Source organism: Pyricularia pennisetigena, chromosome 2, assembly GCF_004337985.1.
Source record: "Pyricularia pennisetigena strain Br36 chromosome 2, whole genome shotgun sequence".
NCBI classification, from domain to species: domain Eukaryota; kingdom Fungi; phylum Ascomycota; class Sordariomycetes; order Magnaporthales; family Pyriculariaceae; genus Pyricularia; species Pyricularia pennisetigena.
The window spans coordinates 7,464,307-7,488,179 of record NC_043741.1 but is presented as its reverse complement, the minus strand read 5'-3'; the positions used below and the strand labels follow the sequence as shown (position 1 = coordinate 7,488,179).

The 23,873-nt window shown below is 42.9% G+C and overlaps 5 protein-coding genes across 5 annotated transcripts in view; 2 read left to right on the top strand and 3 right to left on the bottom strand.

Moving 5' to 3' along the window:
* The window catches only part of PpBr36_02061 (uncharacterized protein), a gene marked incomplete at both ends in the record, with an annotated part of 1,252 nt that extends 1,067 nt beyond the window's left edge, over window positions 1–185 (bottom strand). The window contains one exon of the mRNA XM_029889244.1: window positions 96–185. Within this exon, the coding sequence (XP_029750743.1) occupies window positions 96–185 (90 nt within the window). The remainder of the gene's footprint in view (window positions 1–95) is intronic.
* Window positions 186–2,950: 2,765 nt separating this feature from the next.
* On the top strand, window positions 2,951–3,844 carry PpBr36_02060 (uncharacterized protein; the record flags this gene model as incomplete). Its single annotated transcript, XM_029889243.1, has 2 exons — window positions 2,951–3,356; window positions 3,474–3,844. 2 exons carry the CDS (start codon window positions 2,951–2,953, stop codon window positions 3,842–3,844), a joined length of 777 nt encoding a protein of 258 aa, XP_029750742.1.
* A 2,691-nt stretch (window positions 3,845–6,535) lies between these two features.
* Window positions 6,536–6,982, top strand: PpBr36_02059 (uncharacterized protein; the record flags this gene model as incomplete). Its single annotated transcript, XM_029889242.1, has 2 exons — window positions 6,536–6,757; window positions 6,863–6,982. 2 exons carry the CDS (start codon window positions 6,536–6,538, stop codon window positions 6,980–6,982), a joined length of 342 nt encoding a protein of 113 aa, XP_029751786.1.
* A 653-nt stretch (window positions 6,983–7,635) lies between these two features.
* PpBr36_02058 (uncharacterized protein) lies at window positions 7,636–9,247 on the bottom strand (the record flags this gene model as incomplete). Its single annotated transcript, XM_029889241.1, has 3 exons — window positions 8,846–9,247; window positions 8,075–8,783; window positions 7,636–8,010 (listed from the first exon to the last, which is right to left on the bottom strand). Exons 1-3 carry the CDS (start codon window positions 9,226–9,228, stop codon window positions 7,636–7,638), a joined length of 1,467 nt encoding a protein of 488 aa, XP_029751787.1. The 5' UTR covers window positions 9,229–9,247.
* A 769-nt stretch (window positions 9,248–10,016) lies between these two features.
* Window positions 10,017–10,901, bottom strand: PpBr36_02057 (uncharacterized protein; the record flags this gene model as incomplete). Its single annotated transcript, XM_029889240.1, has 3 exons — window positions 10,017–10,178; window positions 10,322–10,691; window positions 10,810–10,901. 3 exons carry the CDS (start codon window positions 10,899–10,901, stop codon window positions 10,017–10,019), a joined length of 624 nt encoding a protein of 207 aa, XP_029751778.1.
* Window positions 10,902–23,873: the final 12,972 nt, after the last annotated feature.

Here is a 23,873-nt window from a genome sequence, read left to right as displayed (position 1 = left end):
TTTTTTTTTTTTTTTTTTGTGTTCATTCTGCGTTAGATGGTGAACTGGACAATAATGTTTTGAGGTTTTGTTGCGTCTGGGAAAAAGCGACTTACAAATTTTGTCGGGGATTCCAAAAGGCCCTTGATGATTTCCTGGCCGTGAGCACCGGTGGCGCCAATGACGACTACCTTGGGGGAGGCCATTATTCTAGATTCTATGTTCAACTTTCAATGGATTTCTTTTTATTGTTTTGTCGGCTTGTTAGGCAGGTATGCAAATGGCGACGGGAAAGAAAGTCAGTGGCCTACCGCTTGGCCATCTTATGTAGGGCCAGCCGGGCTGCGAAATAGGCTTCTCGTTCGCCACCATGATGGAATCAAGCAAAAACCCTGGTATTTGTCAACTTGAGGGCATACAGCACGCTGAATTTTCCCTTCATACTGTGGAATCACACCCGAGCCAGGTTTGCAAAGAAGCGGGTCCAGGGATATCCATGACAGGTAGCGTTTAGCACCAGCCTGCTCCGCAAACTCAATGCGCCGCGCCCGCTGCTCGAATAGGCAGTTTGCGTGCAGAAATCCAGGGTTGCTTGGGAAAATCCGAACAAAAGACCGTCACAGCTTCTGCACTGCTAATCTAGACAAGTCAACAAACATGACACGGCTTTCGTTCTTTTGGCATGTGTTTTCTTTTCTCGCCTTCTTCACCGACGATTCGCAGTCTCAAAAAGGTTTACCAGGACGGGCCTGGTCCGGAGAAAGCAATATACGCGTGACAATCCAGGACAGCATACTCTGTGCGCACAAGTCTCAGGTTTTTACGTGCCAAGATATCCTGTTTCAATGGAATCTAGAAATCGTCGCATCTCACAACAGGAGCATCCAATAAAAAATGCAGTTCGTCCCAAAAACAAGTTATTCCTCAGAGTTAACAACAAAGTTATTTACTCTGATTTCACCACGGCAACCCCAGACCACCGTCAAACTCACCATCTAAAAACCACCGACCGGCGCATCTTCGAGCTCAACCACCACCCTGCACTTCCCCAAACTGCAATTCCCGGGGGCCGGGGGGCCATCAAACCCGTAACAGGTCGCTACCGGATCGTATCCCGGTCAGGGCCCAAGCGCTTGGTCCCCCGTGGTCGGAACACATGACCGCGACGCGCGGATCCGACGACGTACAAGCCGGCAAGTCCAACTGCACGGTACAGAACATTACCTTCTCGGCCCGGACGCGGATGTCGTCGGACCGGATGCGGCCAAAATCCCAGGGCAGGTCGGGCGAGCAGTCAGCCGCAAGGATGCCGTGGCAGTCTAGGAACAGCTGCGTAGGGCCGATGGGTGGTGGGTGCTTTGCTTGGCGGCGCTAGCATCTGGTCATGGTGCGGCGGATGTGAGGGCTCGGTGGTGGTCTGGGAGGGTTGGGCTATCGGAGATGGAGAGCTGCTCGTCTGCCCACTGGGCTCGACAGGAGGGTTGGCGTTGGTGCGATGGCTGGGTATCGACTGAGTAAGCAGAGAGATTATCCGATGCTTCTTGCAAGAGCAGCATGACTGTCGTGGCTGTGAGTCTGTGGCAAGGAGCGAAATCCTCTCGGACGTTCGTCATGGAAATGTTCTACATCGATTCGAATCTGAGGATCCAAATCCAAATACCCGTTTGGAACAACGCAGCGCAATCCAGCTTCTGCTCTTCATTCTAGTTGCATGGCCCCAAGAATTCGAGCGCTGGCCAAGACGAGCCGTTGTTTCGGTGGGCAATACCCGCAGAGGTCCCGGAGGTGTCGGTCGGGCGTTCAGAACCACTTCCGACAAGGGGGGAAAAAAAAAAAGTTGATGGCAGAACCGGCCACTGCCCAGGTTAGGTTTGCCCCAGGATATCCCGCAAAAATCATCATTTAACCTATGGGACGAGCGCAAGTCACTTGAGGCAGCGGATCAGGAAGATCGGGCTAGGTGCGAGAACAATGCAGCAAAGACAAGCTTGAATCTGGAAGGATTGCGACTAATCCGTTAAATGCACGTGCTTCTGACAGGATTTGGAGGGGTTCTAGACGGAGTTTTGGAAGACAATGATTTTGGTTTGGACTGTTGTCTCGAGAGGGCGGGAAATTTGGTAGGAAGATCCTGAACCGTCTCAATCGTCACAACGGTGTCTGTTGAAGTGGAACAGCCTCTTGACTTTGTTCATTTAGATTTTTTTTTTTTTTTTTTTTTTTTTTTTTTTTCTTTTCTCAAAATGAGCCTTTGGCAACAGCCTACCTCGTGCTTTTGAGATGTATTTGAATTATGAACAATAACAACAGCAGCAAAAAAGAACCACGTGCGGGGCGCGCTCGACTCGGCCTAATATCGCGGCGCCATTTTGTGATAACGGCCAAGAGTCCAAGACAAAGCTGATCATTTTGGTGTCTCGAGAGAAGGGTCAGCTAGCGTCTGTGCAAGATCAACATTTTTCTTTTCTTCTTTCTTTTTCGGGCTAAGAAGCTAGCCTGTTTCATGCGTACCTGATTATGGCGCTACGTCGATCCTCTTCCCTTGGGGCGACAAGACACACAAACAAGCTGGACAGCCTACCTTGGCAGAGAAGGGGTTTTCTCGGTGGCGTCCGAGCTAAGCCAAAGTCCCCCAACTGTCTCAGGCGCATCCCGAAATTAAACGGCGCTTTTTTTTGGCGGACAGGGCAATGTGATGGAAATAGACATGGCGTCGTGAGGGACCGGAGCAAAAGAAACCAAAAGGGAAAACGAGATCATGAAATGGGTACGGGTAAGAAAAAAAAAAAAAAAAAAAACATATAAGTCTCCCGGTTCGAGATTGCATCGAAATCAAATCTCCGTACCCTTGTGTTTCTTCAGTCTCCATCTCACGGCAAAAGCAGTAGCAAACCTTCTTTCGTACAGTCACTCGTTTCCCAACCGCCTACACTCGCTCTTGAATATAATTCTCTCCTCAACATCGCCCAACATGAAGATCACTGCTGCTGCCGCTACCGTGGGTCTGGCCGCCCTCGTCGGTGCCGTCAACACCGACCGCCACCAGGCCCGGGACCTGGACACGACGCTGCGCGTCATGAACAACGTCCTCGACCAGATGGTCATTGTCGACAACACCATCTCGGCCTTCAAGGACACCACTGACCTGCCCGCCGTCATGGAGGTCGGCACCAAGATGATCGCCATCATCAGGGCCTCGGACGACGAGATCCTCACCATGACCTCGGTCCCGCTCCAGGACGCCATCTCCTTCCAGCCCCTGAGCGACAAGCTCAACGCCCAGGGCGACAAGCTGCTCGCTAGTGTCGAGGCCAAGGTGCCGCTGTTCGGCAGGGCCAACGTCTGCCCGACCCTGCACACTGCCGTGTCCACCATTGGTACGATTTTCTTTTAGCTTTTCTTTTTGCTAGCTCTGCTGAAGAATATGACTCCCCCCCACCCCACACAAAACAAGAAAACAAAGCAAGGCTAACAAAGTCCCCCACCCAAAACAGGCGCCGGCGTGGTGAAGCTCATGAACGACGTCTCGGACAAGTTCCCGCAGGAGGGCCGCCAGAACAACGCCAACACCATCCAGCACTTCACCGACTCTTTCGCCTCGGCCATTGCCAAGCTCAAGGCCTGCGCCGACGTCAACAACGCCGGCGCCGGCAAGTACGGCGGGGACTATGATGCCGCCCCGGCCCCGTCCGCCACCTACCAGGCTCCGGCCACCGCCACCGGCGTCGTCCCGCCCCCGCGCGTCTCGGGCGGTGCCCGCAACGGCACCGAGGGCGCCGCCAAGGCCCCCATCGTCACCGCCGGTGCCTCGTCCGTCGTCGCCAAGGGTGTCGTCGCTGCCCTGGTGGCTGCCTTGTTCTTGTAAAAAAAAAATGAGACGAAAACGGGCGAACGGGTTGTACGGAGGATGGGGTTGCGTGGCTTGAACGTCGGGGACGCAAGCTTTCTTTTTAATATGATGAATGGAGGGGGGGAGGCTTTTCTTTCTTCGGATATACCAAGTCATATATAACCGACTTTTCTTTTGTAATTTGCTGGAACACGACTGTTACTTGACGGTTAGTCTATATTCTGAACATATATTTCTTTTTTTCTCAATAGATTTAGTGTTTGATATCTCATATGTGCAGCGTCACAAGTTGTTTGTGTCGAACGTAGTTCAAACGAGCTCCTCATTGCAGTTGCATTGCTTAATCTTGACAGTCTTTGCGGTGGTATATTCGAGACACAAGAGAAACAGTATGTCCTTTGGAAAAGGACATAAGTTTTCATTAAACCGGTGTTTTATCTGGAAGAACATTGCCATTCGCGACCGTATTCTGTTAGGCTACACTGATAATTCTTTGATTTATCAAAACCAGTTTAAACGATTCTTTGGGAGTTTTAAGTAACAAAGCCAGCTTTGATGGACTTGACGGAGCTCGTGCAGCCGGATGAGTCTTATTAGATGTGTGACTCCCCAGAAGTGCTCGAAGCGTCTGATCTCGCCTGGCTCGACATCCCTTTCTGATTTTTTGCAACCCCCTAGGGGAACATGGAGGGATTGAGTGGTACGCCGGGAATGTGTTCGACGTTAATACGGAAGTGATATTGCGCTGGTCTGGCGCTTGACGGCCGAGTTTCCTGACTAGTCGATGAAGCTTGTTTGTTTACTGACTGCATACTCGACTAGAAGTTGATCCAACACGGGGTCGAGATGTCGTCTTGAGTGCTGCGCTGCAAAAAGAACAAAGATCGCTCTTCAAGCACATGTGACGGGCGCCAAAGCCAAGAAGCGGCCTCATGGGCGACGGTAAGTGTAACGGTGGTACTATGAAGAGCGATGTGGCCGCCATTGAGCATATGATATCACGCGCTGCGCCGCTGCTTTCGTCTCACAAAAATACTGCCTTTTTGCGTTGTTACGTTTGGGTGGCGTTGGCGGCTCGAATTAATGATAACTTGATGAGCTATTGCTTTTGCAATAGAGTACCCCGAGTATAAAAATATGGTTAATATAGCTGGGAACCATCCTACTCTAGCTGGGGGGCAAAACCATCTCAAATACAAACTCAATTACCAGCCATTTTACAAACTCTGGTCCGGTCGGGGAGGTAATCGCTGGTTCCCAACATGTTTATCCGTGAGATTCATGCGTACCTGATAAAAACAGAGCCTGGTTTGATAACTTTAAAAACAAGTATCAGAGATCGAGTTTACCACATCTTTCGCAATAAAAAGCTGCCATTGCCATGTCTTTGGGTGACAAGTACGCAAGACTGGGCACGACAATTGCGCTACAAATTGCAGTTTTTGTGCATTTGTCCTTCTAGACACCGGCCTTGAGCCTGGTAATCCTTTTGCTGGTACAGAAGATTTAACAAAAACAAAATCTCATACACTCTTCGAGTCCTCAGCTCACATTCTAGTATGGAGAGAAGCAGAGGAGCTTCCGTATTCTTATTCCCATTTGGCATTTTTCATTTATAATACCCCTAAAATGAGTTTTGCTCTTAATTTTCAACAGGTAACAAATTAGAAAAAAAAAAAACAGGTTAGGCAGCCATTTCTCCACAAAGCAAAGCCCTCAATCATGAGATGTCTGCTTTATTATCCCCTATTCCACAGTATATGCACGCCCTTCCAGCAGCCCACTGCGCAGTCGTGTTGCTGTTCGTGTCATGCCATGAACTTGTGGGGCTATTCGTATTGGTGATTGGATATCCAAAGAATGGCCCAACCTCTAATTACCACCCAGATCGTATTACCCAGTGGCTCAAAGCCTTGCCTTACATACACAACGCCCGTGTGGTGGCGCGGATTCTGAATGGCATGGATCTGGGACCCGGATTTGTTTCCCCATATGGGTGATTCGTGATCCGGGGATCAGCGCGCGGGCTGCCGTTCCTGTCCGGGTGCGGGCATTGTGGCAATGCTTGGGCCAAAGTTTATATTTCTGTTCGGGATTGGGTACGATTCCCAGGGAGACGTAGCCATCGCACTTAGGCCGAGGGAGTTTGCGCACTAAGGAAAATTGACTGCCTGCCTTTGTGTTTCCTCTCTCTACATGGACTGATGTTTCGGCGTCTATTTTTATCTGACGGCAGGGGCATTTCTGTGGTAGGCTCCGTTCCTGGAGATGAACGGCAAGGTTAAAAGTCTATCAATTAATTTCCGGTTCAAGACCCGAAAGCTCGCTCCCAGAATTTGTCGTAGCAGACCCCACTTTCCCACCCCTTTTCCCTCCGAGACTGCTCAATGGAGAGACCCAATATTCTACTGTGTAGGTTCACAAGGTGTGCCGCACCACAATGCAGGCTTGGCAGTATACACTGCCCCCTGAGAGAACACGCAAGTAAAGGGGTCCGTCGGGGGACGCATCGAAAAGAAAAAAAAAAAGGCTTTGTCTTTGCCATTGGCAATCTATAAAGCTTCCCGTTACGAACGCCTTTTCCCCCAGACCCTTATTGCATCACCCTCAACCCACGCATCTCCAAGTCCATTCGTTCATTTCAAAGCACACCAAGGCAACTCATCGTCCTTCGTTTCATTCGTTAACCAAAAACCAACTCACAACATGCTCGCCTACAACGTCATTGTCCTCTGCCTTGCCGCCGCCGCCTCGGCGCAGACCTTTTCCGGCTTCGGCGCCGGCGGCATAGTGTGCCAGGGTGGAAACAGCGCCACCAATGCCGAGGTTCAAAGCGCCATCGTCGGACCCAAGGGCAGCGTCAAGCAAGACAAGGCTTCCAACCTCAGCTACGGCAGATGCAAGACCCTCGACGTTCCCATGTACTCTGTAAGTCTTTGTCTGTTTGCGCCTCCGTAAACAAAAGAAAAACCTACGATTCGGGATGTAGTTGGTTTTTTTTTTACTGATGTGTTTTTGATTCCCCGGCTACAGCAACAGGTTGGAGACAAATTCATCATCAACTACGCTTTCGACCAGGCCTCCAACACATACAACTTCTGCTCGGCGTCCATCTCGGGAGACTTTTACGGAAAGCAGTGCCTGCCGCAATAAATGGGGATCTGGCTTGGGTGCAGGCGTGCGTGTATTGATATAGATTAGCCATCAGCTACAAAAGAAGCAGAGATATGGAGCCTGTTTTCAAAAGACTTTTCACACTCGTTCGTCCGGATCTTTTCTGTTGCAAACGTCTGTCATGGAAGTGCAGCGCAAACACGCCACAATGGTCAAGGGACAGACGCGCAAAACAACAAACAGGGAAACTTACCAATCAAACAGCTGAAGGGATCTGCCGGGCTGCGGAGAGCCGTACGATGGAAAGGGGCAAAATATAAGAAAAAAGGACTTTCCCTGCACCGGAGCAACGGGGCCTGCATACCAGAGAGAAACCGCTCGTGACGGTAGACAGTCAAATCACGGCAAACACTACAAGCGGAAGCTGCCGTAAACGCAGCGGCAGACTCTAAATGCTACAAGGACAGGTACATGACGGGACGCTTGGGGACAAAAGTCGTCTATTTAAACTCGAGCCCTCAAAGTGGCGCGGCAGTATTGGAGCTATACCCGATTCGGAGGGGTCGCTGAAGCCGGCGGGCACGGCAGCAAGTTCCTTGGACTTTTTTTTTTCCCCTCTAAAATAAAGTCATGTTGGAGAGAATTGCTGGGCGCCTACTTTCCGTCTCCGTCTATCTCGCTGCTGCTTCCCATCAAGCCGACAAATCATCATCGTCCCCCCGAACTCGAGCCAGCCACGGATGCATGTAAGCTTCTCCGCTCGAAGATCGCCGCTGCGGATCCCACCTGAGCAAGGCCCGAATAAAGTCGAGGAACAGCGCTTTGCGCTGCCCGCCGAAACGCGTAAAGCGGGACTCGAGGCTTGTCGGCGGCGGGATCGGGACGGCTTCTTTCCATTTTCCGTCTTCGTCCCAATACCTTGTCGAGGTGGCACTCCTTTTCAAAAATTCCAAAGGCGGCGGGCCCATTAGTGCCACCATGTGGGCGAGATGGAACGCCTCGTTAAGGGCACTGTCCGTAGGCTCGTATACTTTAAATAGTGGTTCAGGCTCTAGCAGATCCCATATCTGAAGGCTGGGATTAGTTGAGCAAACACAAAACAAGAAAAAAAAAATGTTAACAATGGCATACCGTTAGCGCAAGTGCCCACAGATCGACCGAATAACCCCAAGGCATATCCAACAACATCTCCGGCGTCCGGTATTGGACCGGCATCGCACGCCCTTGCTGTAAGTTCCCATTGGTGCAGATGCGAGAATGGCCAAAGTCACAAAGATGCGGAACTTGGCCAACATTGAAGGAGATACGGGAAACGTGAATAACACGATCCGCGAGAATCTTTCGTGGCGTAGGTTTTGCCAGCTCACTGTGTTCGTACTCGGCCAGACATGATTCGTCGGATATTCCGAGCAGTAGATTTCCGGAATGAACATCTTGGTTGCTCGGTGGGTTTTGGTTTAGACTAGTATCTGGACTGCCAAAAAGCCTATAGATCGGATCTGCAGTTCTGCACTCACCAGCATGAATCACCCTTGCCTCCTCATGCAGGAAATTAAGAGCGATCAAGGCACTTTGCGCAGTAGAGCTAGCGATTTCCTCGTCATACACACGATCCGGCTGATACTCCTGTAGCGCTTGGACGCTGAGGCCCAGAGGCCGAAGGACGAAGACGTCGTGCGTTTTCCCAGAAAACTCCAACTGGAAGGATGTTTCCAGCAGCCGCATGAATTCACGTCCGTTATGCTCGGACCGGACGCCTTTGAGATGCTGCAAAACCTCCAGCTCTGGGTTGCGAGGGATGCTGTTGACGAAGATCTTGAGTGCGACGTAGCGCCGTTCGCTGATGAATTCTGCACGTCAGTGAGGAACTGCGGACGAAGAAGATCACAAAAGGGGCCGCACATGAGATCGTGGCCGAGCCACACCGTAGACGAGGCGCCATACCCCAGCTTCGCGACCAGTTGGTAGCGATCCTTGAAAACCTCGCCCAGGTGGACAGGATAGAACAATTCAGGGCGGTAGAAGGGAAGGCTCTCCTCTTCAATCGGCCTCGACGGATCGAGGATCTTGAACCCTTCTTTTGGGAATATGCTGGGCGGTACTGGGGCATGTTTGTTTGACGACGAAATTGCCTGACCGGATGCAGCGCGACTCGCACAAACCATGGGTGTTGAACCCGGCGCTGTGGGTGACGGGCACAAGGCTGAGCTACGATATATGTGGCGCGATGCACCTGCACGCATTCGACAGACGAAACGAAGAAAAGAAATTCCGCGTGCGAACATTCGATATACCTTGAAGCTGGGTGGATGGTTTGTTGGGAAGTGGTCGAGGCGCGTCGGATGTGTGGATGAGACAAGACGCGCAAGGACAGTCTGGCTACTAACTAACGGAGGTTTATTCAGAAATGCTTTTTCAAAATACCCCCTGCTCTATTTGGTGGTTTCTATTGGTTAGTGGCGCTGATGAACTGTACTGGGTAGTGGCGCGTGTACGAAGGTCATGTAGGACGTACATGATCTGCATGGTGCTTATTGGTCTCCCTTGTCCAGAGGTTCGTCCTTAGTTTTCTTCATGCTTGCCCAGCATCGTCATGCTATAGTACCAAAAGCGGCAATTTGAACAATCATATGTGATATAAAACTGCCGCCAGGTTTAAGAGCACGCAACTGCAGTAGTAAGCATGGCTGAATGATTGTTATCACCGGATTGTCAACAGGCAAAATTGAATTGGTTCATTCGCGACCAAACATGCTTCTGGTACACTATATCGCGTCTTGACATTGTCCAGCCAAGCCACCAAACGAACATGGGCCGACCGATCCCGTCCAGCTGCCATGTTACAAGACTCAAAGGGGAAGAGTTGTTCATCGCAGCCATGACGTCTCGTTCCCATTGGTCCCATTACGTGTGCTTCGAACCGAACACGCCGGACCGCGGACAGGTGTTGGAAGAAGATGCCATTAAGCCGTTCGAATACGGGTGATGGGGCGTCTGCTAAAGCACAAACAAGCAGTTTAAAATCCCACAGCATGACAAGGATCTGAATAGCCGCGTCATTGCCGCAACGGCCTCAACAATCAAAGCCATCCCGGACGACTACCACGACCAGATCATCATGCACACGTCTGCCCGACACAAACTCGCCGCCATGAGGCACATCAAGACAATCTGTAAATACCACATCGGCAGCATGCGCGATCCAGTCCGTCGTGTGCTCTCTAGCCTCGAGTGCCTGTTTTTTTTTTTTTTTCCAGGGGTTCAGGATCCTGAAGTCAGTGGCAGGACGGCAGACATTCCAAGACTTGAAATAGGCCACGTGAATACCGTAAGGGGGAGGAGGAGAAGAAAGGAAAAAGAAAAAAAAAGAAAACTGACATAGTTGCACCACTCGATCCCGCTGTTGTACTGGCAGGCCAACCGGCCGCAAGTGTGCGACTCGATCCGCAGGGTCTGGCCAAGGCCCAGGAGGTACTGGATGTTCTCCCAGGTGCGGTGCTGCAGCGCCGGGTCCCCGCCGCAGAGGGTGTAGTCGCGTTTTGACAGCTGGGTCTTGTTGCTGCTGCTGCCCTCGCTGCCAACGTGCGGCCGTGCTGGGAGTCTGGGAATTTTGTTCATCTGGTAGTCCGGGTTGAGCTCGCGGGCCTTGGCAACGACTTGTTGAGCCGTACCGGCAAGTGCTAGCTTGTTGCCGGGCCGGATTTCTACGTCCCATACGGTGTCGACCGTTGGTAGATCTGGGAGGGTGCTGCCAAAGTATCTAGCGTTAGTTACAGTTTGGGAGCCATGCTTTTGTTTTTTTATTTTTATTTTTTTTTTTTTTTTTGCTGCCGGCTAGAGGCTTTGTCGCGGGAGTTGTGACCTACGAGAGGGCTCTGCTGGTTGCAAGCGCGCAGGCATGGTTGTGCGACGGTGCAAGAATGATAAAAGCGGTGTAGAGACTAATGAAATGCTTCATGACGACGACGGATAGGATTCTATATTTTATATATTCGTTGCCTTTTTGTTTGGCCACTCGTGTTCCGTCTCCAGCGATCCAAGAGTTTGAGTAGCAGAAAAAATGCCACTCTTATCACTTCTATACATGGTAGCACAAAGACGAACCCAGCCGAGGACATGCCGAGCAGCCGTTCTCCGGCAACACTGGCCTCGGGAATAAAGATTATCTGTGAAACAGTCAACAGCCAAGCTGGCAGAGAAATTAGGCGAAGTGGTTTAGATGCAGCCCAACGGGAGTCGGCGATCTGGAAATCCATTCCACAGAGATATCATCATACCCGCCTTTGTTGGACAAGCCCCGGCCGTCTCGGCTAGCCGAGTGCTGGCGATTTCGTAATTTTGAGCATATACGTCAAGGGCAGGCGGTAATGAGATGGCATTCGAGAATGACGTAGACTGCCACAAGGCCATGACATGCTCTAGCCTCTGACCACCACAACAAAGGGAGATTGTGCTCAAGGAGCAGAGGTAGAAAAAAATAATATGCAATGAAATATAATAGCAAACCAAGCAAAAGACTAAAAAAAGAAACAAACAATCATGTCGCACCCGACGTTGTGTGAGGTTATTAGCACACTGGAAAGTCAATAGGTGCAACAGAGTCGGCGGGATTGGCATGTTACAGTGCTATCGTGTCTATTCTCGTCCTTTTAATGGTGCATTTGGTTGGAAAAGAATTTAGCCACAAGGAGTAAGTGCCACGGTTGAGGTTTCAATGCCGCACAGTCTTGGTAGCTGCCGTTGGTAAGCCGACGATCTTCATCAGTCAGTGTGGCGGCCAAGGTCACTCACTTTGTTGGTTTGAGCCGCACACAGGTAGGATAGCATGGAAATTTGCAAAGAGTTGCGCTTCTGGCTGTCTCCATCTAAAGCGCCGGAGTTCGTCATGACCACTTGAGATGATGATATTGGTGCTGAAATACGTCGACACCTTTCTCAAAGTCTGCGTTTGCCACCCTACCACGTGCCAGAGTCTGAACGAACCTAAAATCACAGCATTATTGATATCACTACTTCCATCATGGTTTCATTTCGTTTCATCTGAAGCCACCAATTGCCTGACTGGGCTCGCCCGACAAAGCCCACCAGAGCGAGGCCGCAACCCTCTTGGTGGTGGTCTATCGCTGGCTTCAACGTTTGAGAAACCTGGGGAAGGACGGCCATCATCGCCGCTGAGGGTATTCCAGTCTGCCGCCTTTTTCTCCACATCGCTCCCAGATCTCTAGACTAGACTTGGCGCACCTGAAATGGTCAGGGCCCTGAAGTGGTCAGCTTTGGCCCATCATGGATAGAACAACGAAATAAAGAATTCATTTAATATCTCAGTCATTTTGCGGTAAAACCGAAACAAATTAAGATTATTAATTAAAATGCTGTTCCTTAGTCTCAGTGCACATCCCTGAAGCCCAGAGCATCCACAATTGAGTAACGTCGAACGTGGCTCAATTCGTGGCTGAAAGGTACATGGAGCGCTCGGTCCCCGCAGGGGTCTAGGCTGAGACACTGAGACTACCCCAAACTAACATTTTCCGTGTTGTTTTCTCTGGCCGTAATGTTACTTATTTTTTGGCGGCCATTGCAGCATGGGTGTAAAAAAAACTGTTGCAGTACACCATGCACCCCTTATAACGGGCAGTGGTATACTTGTGACTGGCCGAGATCCTTTCAATACATTTTTTCATACATGCACCATAAGTAGGATAGAGGCGGGAGGGGGCGGCACCTAATTTAACATATAATTAGCAACCTGATCAAAACACATTTATCATACGTTTCCATTTATATGATTGCGAATAATTTTTTTGGTGCATTTCATATTAGCAATGGTAAAACAATCACCCGCTGTGCCGCTTTGCAGCGCTATATGTAGCCACATATGCATCGGGAAATAAACTCATACCCAAGGCGGAGTTGGCCAAATAGAAAGCCAGGATGAAATTGCACATTTGCATCTGAAATAATGAAAATTATGGAGGAACCCGGGAATAAACGGAGACAAAATTCAAAGGGGCTTATAAGAAAAGCTGGTTATAATAAGAATGATCTGATACGAGCAAAAGGAAATTGTAACAAAAGGGGAGCGAGGACAGAATTCAAGTACTCGTGGGCATTAACGCTTAATTAAACCGCATGAGAATATATACTATATTATACTTTTACTTTACGCTCAGCCTAGATATTTATAAATAAAAGGCTAATAATAAGACCAACGTGTGAATGAGTAGTTGGCGCTTCATTTAAATATAATAACTACAGATTGTAAAATGATTAAAATGGAAAGATTTGTAACTGTTACGAGTATAATGTTACGACCAGACAGTTGGGCCGGTACAGCACCTGTCCAAAAATAACGCAACAATCCCAAAATCTCACCAAAAGTCTGTATTTTCACAAAGCCATAACTTTCCCAATATACAATTCGCAAACTCGTAAATTTAAATTCGAATAGATATTTAGTAAAATAAACACATATTCAAATTCCAATGCTGTTGCTCCTATACCAAATAATTGGTTAGTCTCAGGGCTTAACCCTAAAGCCCAGAGCTCCGCAATTAATCCACTTCGTTCGCTTCGCTCCACTTTGTAGCTTAATTACGGTTTTGCAATGTACCTGTGGGTCCATCCAAAGAACGTTTTGGTTCAGGTCTGAGGATAATTTGTCGATTTTCGCCGTTTATGGCGGTATTTTTGGCATTTTTGCGACCGACACTCCTTTATTATTCCATAACCACGTAAAATATTAAAAAAAAACATCGTTAAAAATAGCGTTTAATACCGTTATTAGCAGCGATTAGATTTATTTTTTTATCTGTTATAACGGCCGAATTGGATACCATTTGCCCTTAATCCGTTTATGGCGGTACTGTTTTTTCGATTTCTTTTTAATATTATTTTTAATTTTTAACCAAATTTATTATTTTTTGCACGTGGAGGGTCGTATATACATATATATATATATATATATATATATTTATATATACCGTTATAATGAACTCTGGTATATATACCATACCATATAAGCAGTTAAATAAGCGGATAGGCAAAATATACATTTTTTTATACAAAATTTACAATCGAAATTCGTTTATATTTTTACGAATTTTGACGATAATAAGACCAAAGCTTTAGGGATTGGATTACGTATATAGAAAAATGTCCAAACTCAATCTAATTTATAATATCGGCTTTAAAAGCTTTTTTATAATAAAAAATGCTAAATGTGTATTTTATAAATTTTTTTGCTTTATTTGATTAATCTGTTACGATCAAGGTATCGGGTAACCTGTTCTTAGGGTAAAATACAGTGGGTTGAAGCAACTGAGCGTCTTAACTGGGTAACTGGGGTTCTCAATAACTGGGGTGAAGTTATAATCGTTTTCAAGTAAATATTGAGGTTAACTAGAATTTAATTGCTGCTAAACAATCCTAAAATCGAATTTATCTACATAGTAATAAACGTATTTTATATAATCCGTTGTCCTGGGTATAATATGCTTAATATATCCTATAGCCCGCATATCATTTGTTCTGCTATAATTAATATATAATATATCAATTATATCGTTTTTTTGGCGATTACGTGGGGTTACGTAATTTTTTATATCATTTTATTTCCTGTCGGTCGGTATTTCCTTTAATCGAATGTCGTTAAAAGGGGGGGTGACCCCGCCTGGCCTTATTGGTACCGACCCATCTTATTTGGTCGTAATATCAAATCTCCCCTTTTTTGGCCAAATCCCTTTAACCTTTAAATAATTTGTACTTTTTTAATCCTTGTTTTTATTTCCATATTTTTTCCTTATTAACTTTTTTACGCCATATCCAATCGCGTAGTTAAAACCCGTGGTCGCACGTCCACCGCTCGTCGTAACGATTTGCTTTTTATATTTTTTTTTTCGGCGGTCGAAATGTTTTTTTATTTTGTTTACGAATCGTAGGGGATTGCGAAATACGCTGTATCGCTTCGGAATTCCTTTCGTTATATCGAATATATTCGCCTGGGTCGTTCGCGATACGATATTATAAATATTTCCCGAAAACAGCTACATAAGATCGCGGCCCAACATTTAAAATTTAAATTTAAATTGGAGGCGGCGGAGGAAAAAGTTTTTCGATTGCGTAAATAAAAAAAAATGTGGTTTGAAAAAATAATAAGGGCGGTTCGTCGCGGTATTAACAATTTGGAGGAATTGGATCGGGTGGAACGCGAGGAGGCGGAGCAGGAGGAGCGGCGGCGATTAACCGAGGTTTTTCCTAAAATGTTTTTGGAATCGCTTTTTCCGGATTCCAATTTCGTTTGGGATTCGTTTTTCCCAATAGGTTTTTTAAATCCTTTTTTGCTGGATAAAATAAATATTTTTGCGCAATATTCGGTCGGTAAATTGTTTTATCCGTATATTTCGGTTTGTTAATATATATTAATCGTTTTTTGTAAATTCGTTTGGTGGTATAGTTTCGAATCCTAATCGATCCTTAGTTTTTGGGAATGGTAAATAGTGTTTTTTTAAATCGTCCTTTTTTTTTGGTTAATTTGCTCGCAAATCCAATTCCTGGTAATATTAACGGAATAATTTTTGGCAATTTTGGAGGTGGTTAAAAGGTTCCCAAATATTTTTTTCGTATCCGTAATTTTCCTATTTAATAAGGTATTTTATTTTACCGTGGTTACGTTTGTGGTCCAATATTCGTTCGACGTCGTATATTTTTTTTTCGTCGATTTCGATTGTTTTTTATATATTGGTGCCGGGTAATGCTAGTTCCAATAATAATACGTGGAACGTTGGGTGGATTTTCATAGTTCCTAATAATAATAATTTGTAATTGGTTTTACTAATTTTTTTATCGATTTTAAAAAATCCAAATTTTTTATAATTAAATTTGCTATTTGGTCGTTGTATTTTAATATTACGTCGAATAAAGTAAACGCTATTTCCTTCCTGGAAGGATAGTCCCTTTATCCGATATTGGTTGGCGTATTTGGTCATTTTTCTTCGTACGAATTCCAATTTCTGTTGGAGTTTTTGGTGGAGTTTTTGTAATTCGTTTGCTTGTTTATCGGTTCGTGGGGCCGTAATCGTGGTTTTTGGTTTTCCATATACCGTAGGGTTAAATTCGTAATTAGTATAAAACGGGGTTATTTTGGTATTTTTATTTTTTAAACTATTATATACGAATTGTGCTGTGGGTAATAACCGTACCCAATTATCCTATTTATAGTTTATATAATATTTTAAATATTGTTCCAATATTTGGTTTGCTCGTTTTGTTTGTCCATTTATCTGTAAGTGGAATATTGTAAATAATTTGTGGTCGGTTCCTAGCTGTTCCATTAAAAATTTCCAGAATTTTGATGTAAAAAGCTTATTTTTGTCCGTAATAATGCTTTTTGGAAATCCGTGGTTGTTAACAATTATTCGTAAAAATATGTAGGCGATTTTTTCGGCGTTGCTACTTTCCTTATAAGGTAGGAAATAGGCGTATTTAGTAAATTTGTCCACTATAACTAATATACTATCGTATTTAATTTTAATAAATGGTTTTTCGGAAGGTGGTAATTTAACGATAAAGTCCATTATAATGGTTTACCAGGTTTTATCAGGGGTTGGTAAAGGTTGTAAAAACCCGTAAGGTTTATATTTGGCGGATTTGCTTTTTGCGCAAAATTCGCAATTCTTAATGGTTTTTCGTACTTTTTATCGTGTTCCTTTAAAATTATAATGCTATTTTAACCGTTTCCATATTTTGGAAATCCCTTGGTATCCGTAAACTTTACTTTCGTGGATTTTCCGTATTTTTTTTGGTATAATTACCGTATTGGTCGTTATAAGATTTCGGTAAGCTAGTAAAAGGTTTCCGTTATCGTTTACCGTAAAAATCTTCCGTATTTCCTCGGGTATTATATTTTTATAATTTGGTTTTTTGCTAAAGGCGTCGGCCCTACCATTTTCTATTTTTTTTCGGTAAATAATTTTAAAATAGAATTTTAATAGGAATTTTGCCCATTTAATTTGTCGTTTATTTAATATTTTGCTGGTGGTAAAATGGGTTAGGTTTTTATGGTCCGTATAAACTAATATTTCGTGTTTAATTCCGGATAATTGTGGTTTCCATTTTTCAAATGCTCGGATAATAGTTATAAATTTTTTATCGTGGATTTGGTAATTAAATTCTGGTCTATGTAATTTTTGTGAAAAAAAGGCGCAAGGGTGTAGGCGTCCTTTTTCGTTTCGTTGGTTAAATTATCCTCCGATTGCGTAATCGGATGCGTCGGTTTCGATTTCGAAAAGTTTCGTTGGGTTTGGTATTTTGAGGATCGGTTTTTGTATTATTGCCTTTTATAGCTATTCGAAAGCTTGCTGTATTTGTTCCGTCCATTAGAATTTTAAATCCTTTTTGGTTATATTGGTTAATAGGGTGGCGATCGCGCCGTAACCTTTAATAAATTTTTTATAAAAATTTACGAATCCAAGGAATACCCGAACGTTTTTTACGTTTTATAGTTGGGGCCATTCCTTTATTGTTTGGATTTTTAATTTTTCCATCCTAATTTCTCCAGGGGCGATAATATATCCTAAAAAGTTAATTTGCTTGCTATAAAAAATGCATTTTTCGGGTTTAATTAAAAATTTAGCGTTTTGTAATTTTTGTAAAACTGTGTGGACGTGTTTTTTGTGTTTTTCCAACGTTTTGGAAAAAATAAGGATATCGTCCAAATAAATAACGACAAAAATGTTTAAATATTTTTTAAAAACGTGGTTAATTATGGTTTAAAAGGTTGCGGGGGCGTTAATAAAACCGAAAAGTATTACCAGGTATTCGTAATATTTTCGTTTAATGCGAAATGCTGTTTTCCATTTTTCGCTTTCCTTTATGCGGATTAAATTATATGCTTTTTTAAGGTTTAGTATCGTAAACCATTGTATTTGGTAAAATATGTTTCGAAATTTTCCTATTAGTGGGAGCGGGTAGCAATTTTTTATTATAATATCGTTTAATTGTCGGTAATCCACGCATAATCGTAATTTTCCGTTTTTTTTTGGTACGAAAAGGATTGGGTATCCTACTGGTAATATCGATAATTTAATATAGTTTTTTTTAAAGTTTTCCGCGAAATATTCGTTTAAAATTTCCATTTGTATCGGATTTAAACCGTATATTTTATGGAATTTTGGTTGGGTTTTTTTTTTTAATAGTATTTCGTGGTCGAACGGACTATGCTCGGGTAATCCTGTTTCGAGTTTTTGGTTAAATAATCGTATATAATTTTGGTATTTTTTTGGGATTTTGCCGTTTTTGGTCTGTTTTTTCGTGGTTTATATTGTATAATTGGATCGGTTTTGGCCTATAAATAGTCGTTTTTTTTCCGATATTAGCTCCGGGGTTAATCGTCCTTCCTATAGGTACGCCATTTGTTTTATTTAGTTTTTCCGTACCCTATATTTCCTGTATAAACCCTATTGTGTTGGAGGTCGTTTAGTAATTAAATGCTTTTCCTATTAAATTTGGCCTATAGTCCAATTTATCCGGGGGTTGCTCCTTTTAAACCAGGGAATTCCTAAAATTATGTTTTTATTCCCTATTTCCGTAATATCCAAAATGATTTATTTTTTTCGTTTATAATTTTCCATCCAAAGGTGTACGGTTTTTGTTTCGATAGTGCCGTTCCCGTATAAAATTGCCTCTTTTTTTACGGTTTGTAGTCGATATAATTTTTCCTTTTATCGCCAAAATATTCGTCGTTTTTTTACGATTTTTGGAAAAATATAGTTGCTTTGTGTTCCGCTATTAAGGAGCGCTCGTATGGGTTTTCTATTAAATCGTATATTTAGGAATATGTATTCGTATATTGCTTTCGTGGTTTACGTGGCGTTTAGGGTTTTTTATTCCGTTTTTATTGCTACCGTTTAATACCCTGTACCGTCTGGTTATCCTAATTTTTTGGTTTATTGGACTCGCGTCGTGGGTCTTTATTTTTTTTATTTCGGGGCGTATGGCTATTTTTAACGTTAATTTTATTAAGTCGGTGTTTTGTTAGTGCAGGCGTTTTTCGTACGTTTATGGGTATTTCGTTGTTTTTAACGTTGGGGTTCCACACAATTTTGGTTATGGGTGCGGGTCCTGGTTATCGTAATTTCGTTTCGTGCCATACCTGTGCTTTAATTAATATATGTATTTTGCAAATATTTCGGGTGTATTCGTACCATGGGAATTGTTTTTAATTATAACATACCATAGGGTAATCGTTATAAAGGGTGAAAATTACCGCTGGTTCGGTGTTAAATTTTATTTTAATTTCCCAATTGGGTAATTTAATGGTGGTGTATATTTCGTGGATATTTATTGTTTTGCGTCGTCGTGGGAAGAAATCGTGGACTATTTTTTTGTTAAAATGCAGTCCGCAATTGTTTCGAAAACATTTTACCCAAAAGATTTTTATATATTTGGGATATTTGGTATCCAAAATTGGGTGGTTTCCGAAAATTGGATCGATTAATCCTATGGGGTTTTGTATTTGTATTCGAAATAGTATTCCGGGAAATTGCACTAATTGGTCGTTTCGGTATAAATCGATAAATTTCTTTTTATATATATAGGGGTTGTTTTCCCTTGCTGCATTATATAGGTTTAAAAATATAGTTTTTTTTTCGCTAAATTCGTTTTTTAATTCGTTATTAAATTCGTCCGTTGGGGCTTATTAGATTATCCGGATGCGGTGGGTTTGTCCCAATGGTTTTGGTTCTAATTTTTTTAAGGTATTTAATTCCGTAAATTCGGGTAATTTGGTGTTTTGCCTGCGTAGTTGTACCGGTGGTTTGGTTTTAATAAATACACGGTTTCCTACTATTAGGGTCCGAATATTTTTAAATTTTTATGGGTACTATCCTGCGTCCATTTTTGCGCTATTATGGATTATATAATTATCGTTGTAATATATGGTCCAGTTTTTCAAACTGTATTAATCCGGTGGTATCTGTTAATGGGTGGTGGTATTTAATTTTCGTAGTTTTTTGGAATCGGGGTGTAAATCCGGAATGTTTTGGGGACAAAATTTGGTTATATGTCCTAGTTTTTCGTATTTAAAGCATTTACCATTTTTGGGATCCTTGCGAAGTTTTTTATATTGGGTCGCGTTAAAGTTTATAAATCCGTTGTGTATTCCGTAGGAAATATTATATTGGCGAAACGGTTTGGGGTATTGGTATTTGCGTCCCGTATTAATTTATCGCAAAATTGGCCTTTATACGTTACGTTTTTCGCGTCGTTCCAGTTTCCGTTCGTAAAATCGGTTATCGATTTTAATTGCTAGCTTTACGTATTCGGTTAGGGTATTGGGTCGTTTTTTTTTAACAAATTCGTTTTTAATTTTTTTTTTAAATCCCGTATAAAAGCGTGCCATTAGGGTTTCGGGGCCCCATAGTAATTTGGCGGTAATTTGTCGAAATTTACTGGTATATTTAAATACCGATTTGGTTTGGGTGAGGCGTACCAATTTACGTTTAACCGTACGTTCCTCGTTTGGGCTACCGAATATTCCCCTAAAACATTTTTCGAAATTCTCGTAATCGTCGAAAATGCGGTTAATTTCAACTTTACGGTTTTTTTTTTTATCGTGGTCCAAATAATTTCGTAGAATTAGTTCGAACCAGGTAAACGTATCGCCTTTTAATAACGAAATTGCGTAAATAACTTTTTTTGCGTTATTATCGAAATTGTTTTCGTTAAAGTGAAAATAGGCCCGGGTTCCCGTAAAAAATCCCTGTAAGGTATTTAGGGTGCCATTATAAGGTAATGGTAAAAAATATTTAATATAATTCCTATTGGTTCGATTAATTTGTTCGGTTATTCGTTCCTGGAATTGTCGATTTTTTGCTTAAAGCGTCGCGACCATTTAACGCAAAATATTAGCGCTGGCCGGAACGTTAATAGTAAAAAGGGTTTAAGGGGTGGTTTTATTGGAAAACATTATTTCGGCGATACTGTTCGGTATATTTTAAGGCAAAGTATTGAACAGGAGCAATTAAAATATTATAATTAAGGTATCGGGTAACCTGTTTTTAAGGTAAAATATAGTGGGTTAAAGCAATTAAACGTTTTAATTGGGTAATTGGGGTTTTTAATAATTGGGGTGAAATTATAATCGTTTTTAAATAAATATTAAAATTAACTAAAGTTTAATTGCTGCTAAGCAATCCTAAAATCGAATCTATTTATATGGTAATAAGCGTATTTTATATAGTCCGTTGTCCTGGGTGTAATATGCTTGATATGTCCTATAGCCCGCATATCATTTGTTCTGCTATAATTGATATGTAATATATTAATTATATCGTTTTTTTGGCGATTACGTGGGGTCACGTGATCTTTTATGTTATTTTGTTTCCTGTCGGTCGGTGTTTCCTTTGGTCGAGTGTCGTTAGGAGGGGGGGTGACCCCGCCTGGCCTCATTGGTACCGACCCATCTTGTCTGGTCGTAACATAATCTTATATTATTTTTGGTTTGCAGCCAGGTTTTATAGTTTCTGCACATGTGGGGTGGTATAGATATATATATATATATATATATATATATATATATATATATATATATATATAGTATAATATTACAATTTGGTTCACATATCCGATTATATAAGCCGTTGAATATGCGGATAGGTAAAATATTTTTAATTTTATATATAAATTACAATCGAAATGCTTTTATATTTTTACCAATTTTAACATTATTAAAACCAAAACTTCAAAGAGTGGATTACGTATATAAACAAACGTCAACGTAAAATTTAACTTGTAATACCCACTTTTTTAATATAAAAAATGCTAAATTTGTGTTATTTTTGTATTTTTTGCTTTATTTAGTTAAATAATATTTATCTATAGATTTATAAAAGAATGGATATATTTAAGTTTTTTTTCAATTTTACCAATATCTGCGTAAAGTATTCAATTTTTTAATAAATTATTGACTAATATAAAAATATCAATAAAACTTTTATTCTAATTGATAATTGCATGCACTTTGCAGTGTTGGGTCCGCTAGGCTATAAATATTGTAGCTTATTTTTAAATTAATGTTATACACCGCTATTTAAAATCAGAATTAAATATAATGAAAAACTACAAATTCTACTAAATATTCAAATATCTTTCCAAATACACTGGCTACAAAAACGCGGTTATTTTATATTTTTATGATTTTTATGTATCTTATTATTCTCATATTTAATTGCATACTATAGTTATACCATTTCTTTTTGCCATTATAGTGCGAATACATTATGTATACCCGCTATAAACGGCGAAATGCGACAAGCTGTCCTCAGACTAGAACGAGCGCATTCTTTTCGGCTAATATAATTGGTCGAAAAGCCATGTGGCTGAAAGGTACATGGAGCGTTCGGTCCCCACTGCGAAGGAGGGGGGTCTAGTCTGAGCACTGAGACTAGAACTAATCCCTGTCTGGCAGGTACATGTTTGTTGGGCCCATTCTGGAGCACGTTTGCAGGGTAATACCTATCAAAGGTCAAGTTCAAAATACATATGTTCTGCAATATAATTAGCTCTTTTTGGCTGTTTGGTCCCAGTTTTCAATCTGCTGCTCAGGTCGGTTATGCTTAAATTCGGAGTATATGTGGACACCAAACCAATAAAATCCGGAACTAAGTAAGTTCCGGCCACCCATTAGGATTCAAGTTCGGCCTCCGATTCAGACAGCTTTATTACTGGCTACAAAGCCCATTTTCTTGTTTCTGTTCACCACCATTTTTGTTTTCAACGGCATGGTCAGGGTACGACGCCTTGCGGCCAACTACCTTTGTCCCAAAGAGGGTGTAACAAACATCGAACGGACTTTTGAATAGAAAACCTCGCAGGGGCAGAAATTTACATTGGATCAAAATTGATGTAGTCTTTCCGCCATCCTTTTTTCTAACCATTAGATAACAGGAATCTCACTTCCTGGGTAGTTTTTCTCGATTTAACATAGTATTAACAGATTCAACACGCCGAGCCCATGCGCAAGGTTAGCAGCAACGGCATCAGCCAAAAGCAACCAGCAAAGCAAAAGCGGTCAAGGGGAACAAAGGAGGAAGTGGAAGTTCTGTCTTGGGCTGCTTTCGCAGGGACAAAGGCTGCTCCAACCCGGTTGAAGCGGTCCAGAAGCGATCCCTCCTCTGGGATACCTACTTAACTGAGCAACTCCGCGTTCGCCAGCTGGAGATGCAGAATAATGCGCTGAATAATGAAGCCAGCAGACAAAAGTCCGCACAAAAATTCTCAGGAAAGGGCGGGACAGATTGACAATGATTGATTTCCACTTCCCTGGCTCCCTCCGCTTGACCCGGCTATTCACAAGCTACTCGGCCCTCTGGCTATATTCATTTATACCAAAAACGCACGCCCAATCTTTGGTGATGATTTTGATGTTAAAAAGGAGAACGCTTCTATTTCATTATTGAATTGCAAATTGAAGAGAATTTACGGGAGTATCGACAGAGAAGGTACGGCGCGCACACACACAAAAGGAAGAAAAAACTGCCCGCAGAAAGGAAGCAGCAGCAAGGACGGCCGGGACTGATAGAAGTGAGGGCATCCTGGCTGGCATGTTATTCTGGGGCAAAGGTGGCCCCAGTTCCAAGGACAAAAGCCAGCTGCAAATTCTATATTTAGACTTTCGAAATAAGACTAGCTATTATGTAATACGGTGCTGTCTTTTTTTGGCCCGGTGAAGCCGTTAATTATTTTTAGGTAATAAGGCTGGCGAGTAAGTTTGGTGTTTGTTTGCCCAGCATATAATCAATTGTTTTGGATACTTTGGTGCAACGGTATATGACCACGTTGCGTGGCAAGTTGGTAATTCATTCGAAAGACTTTGCTTGAGCCCTAGCAAGGACTAATAAAAGTTACTCTGTCAGCAACCCTTTATAAGTCACAG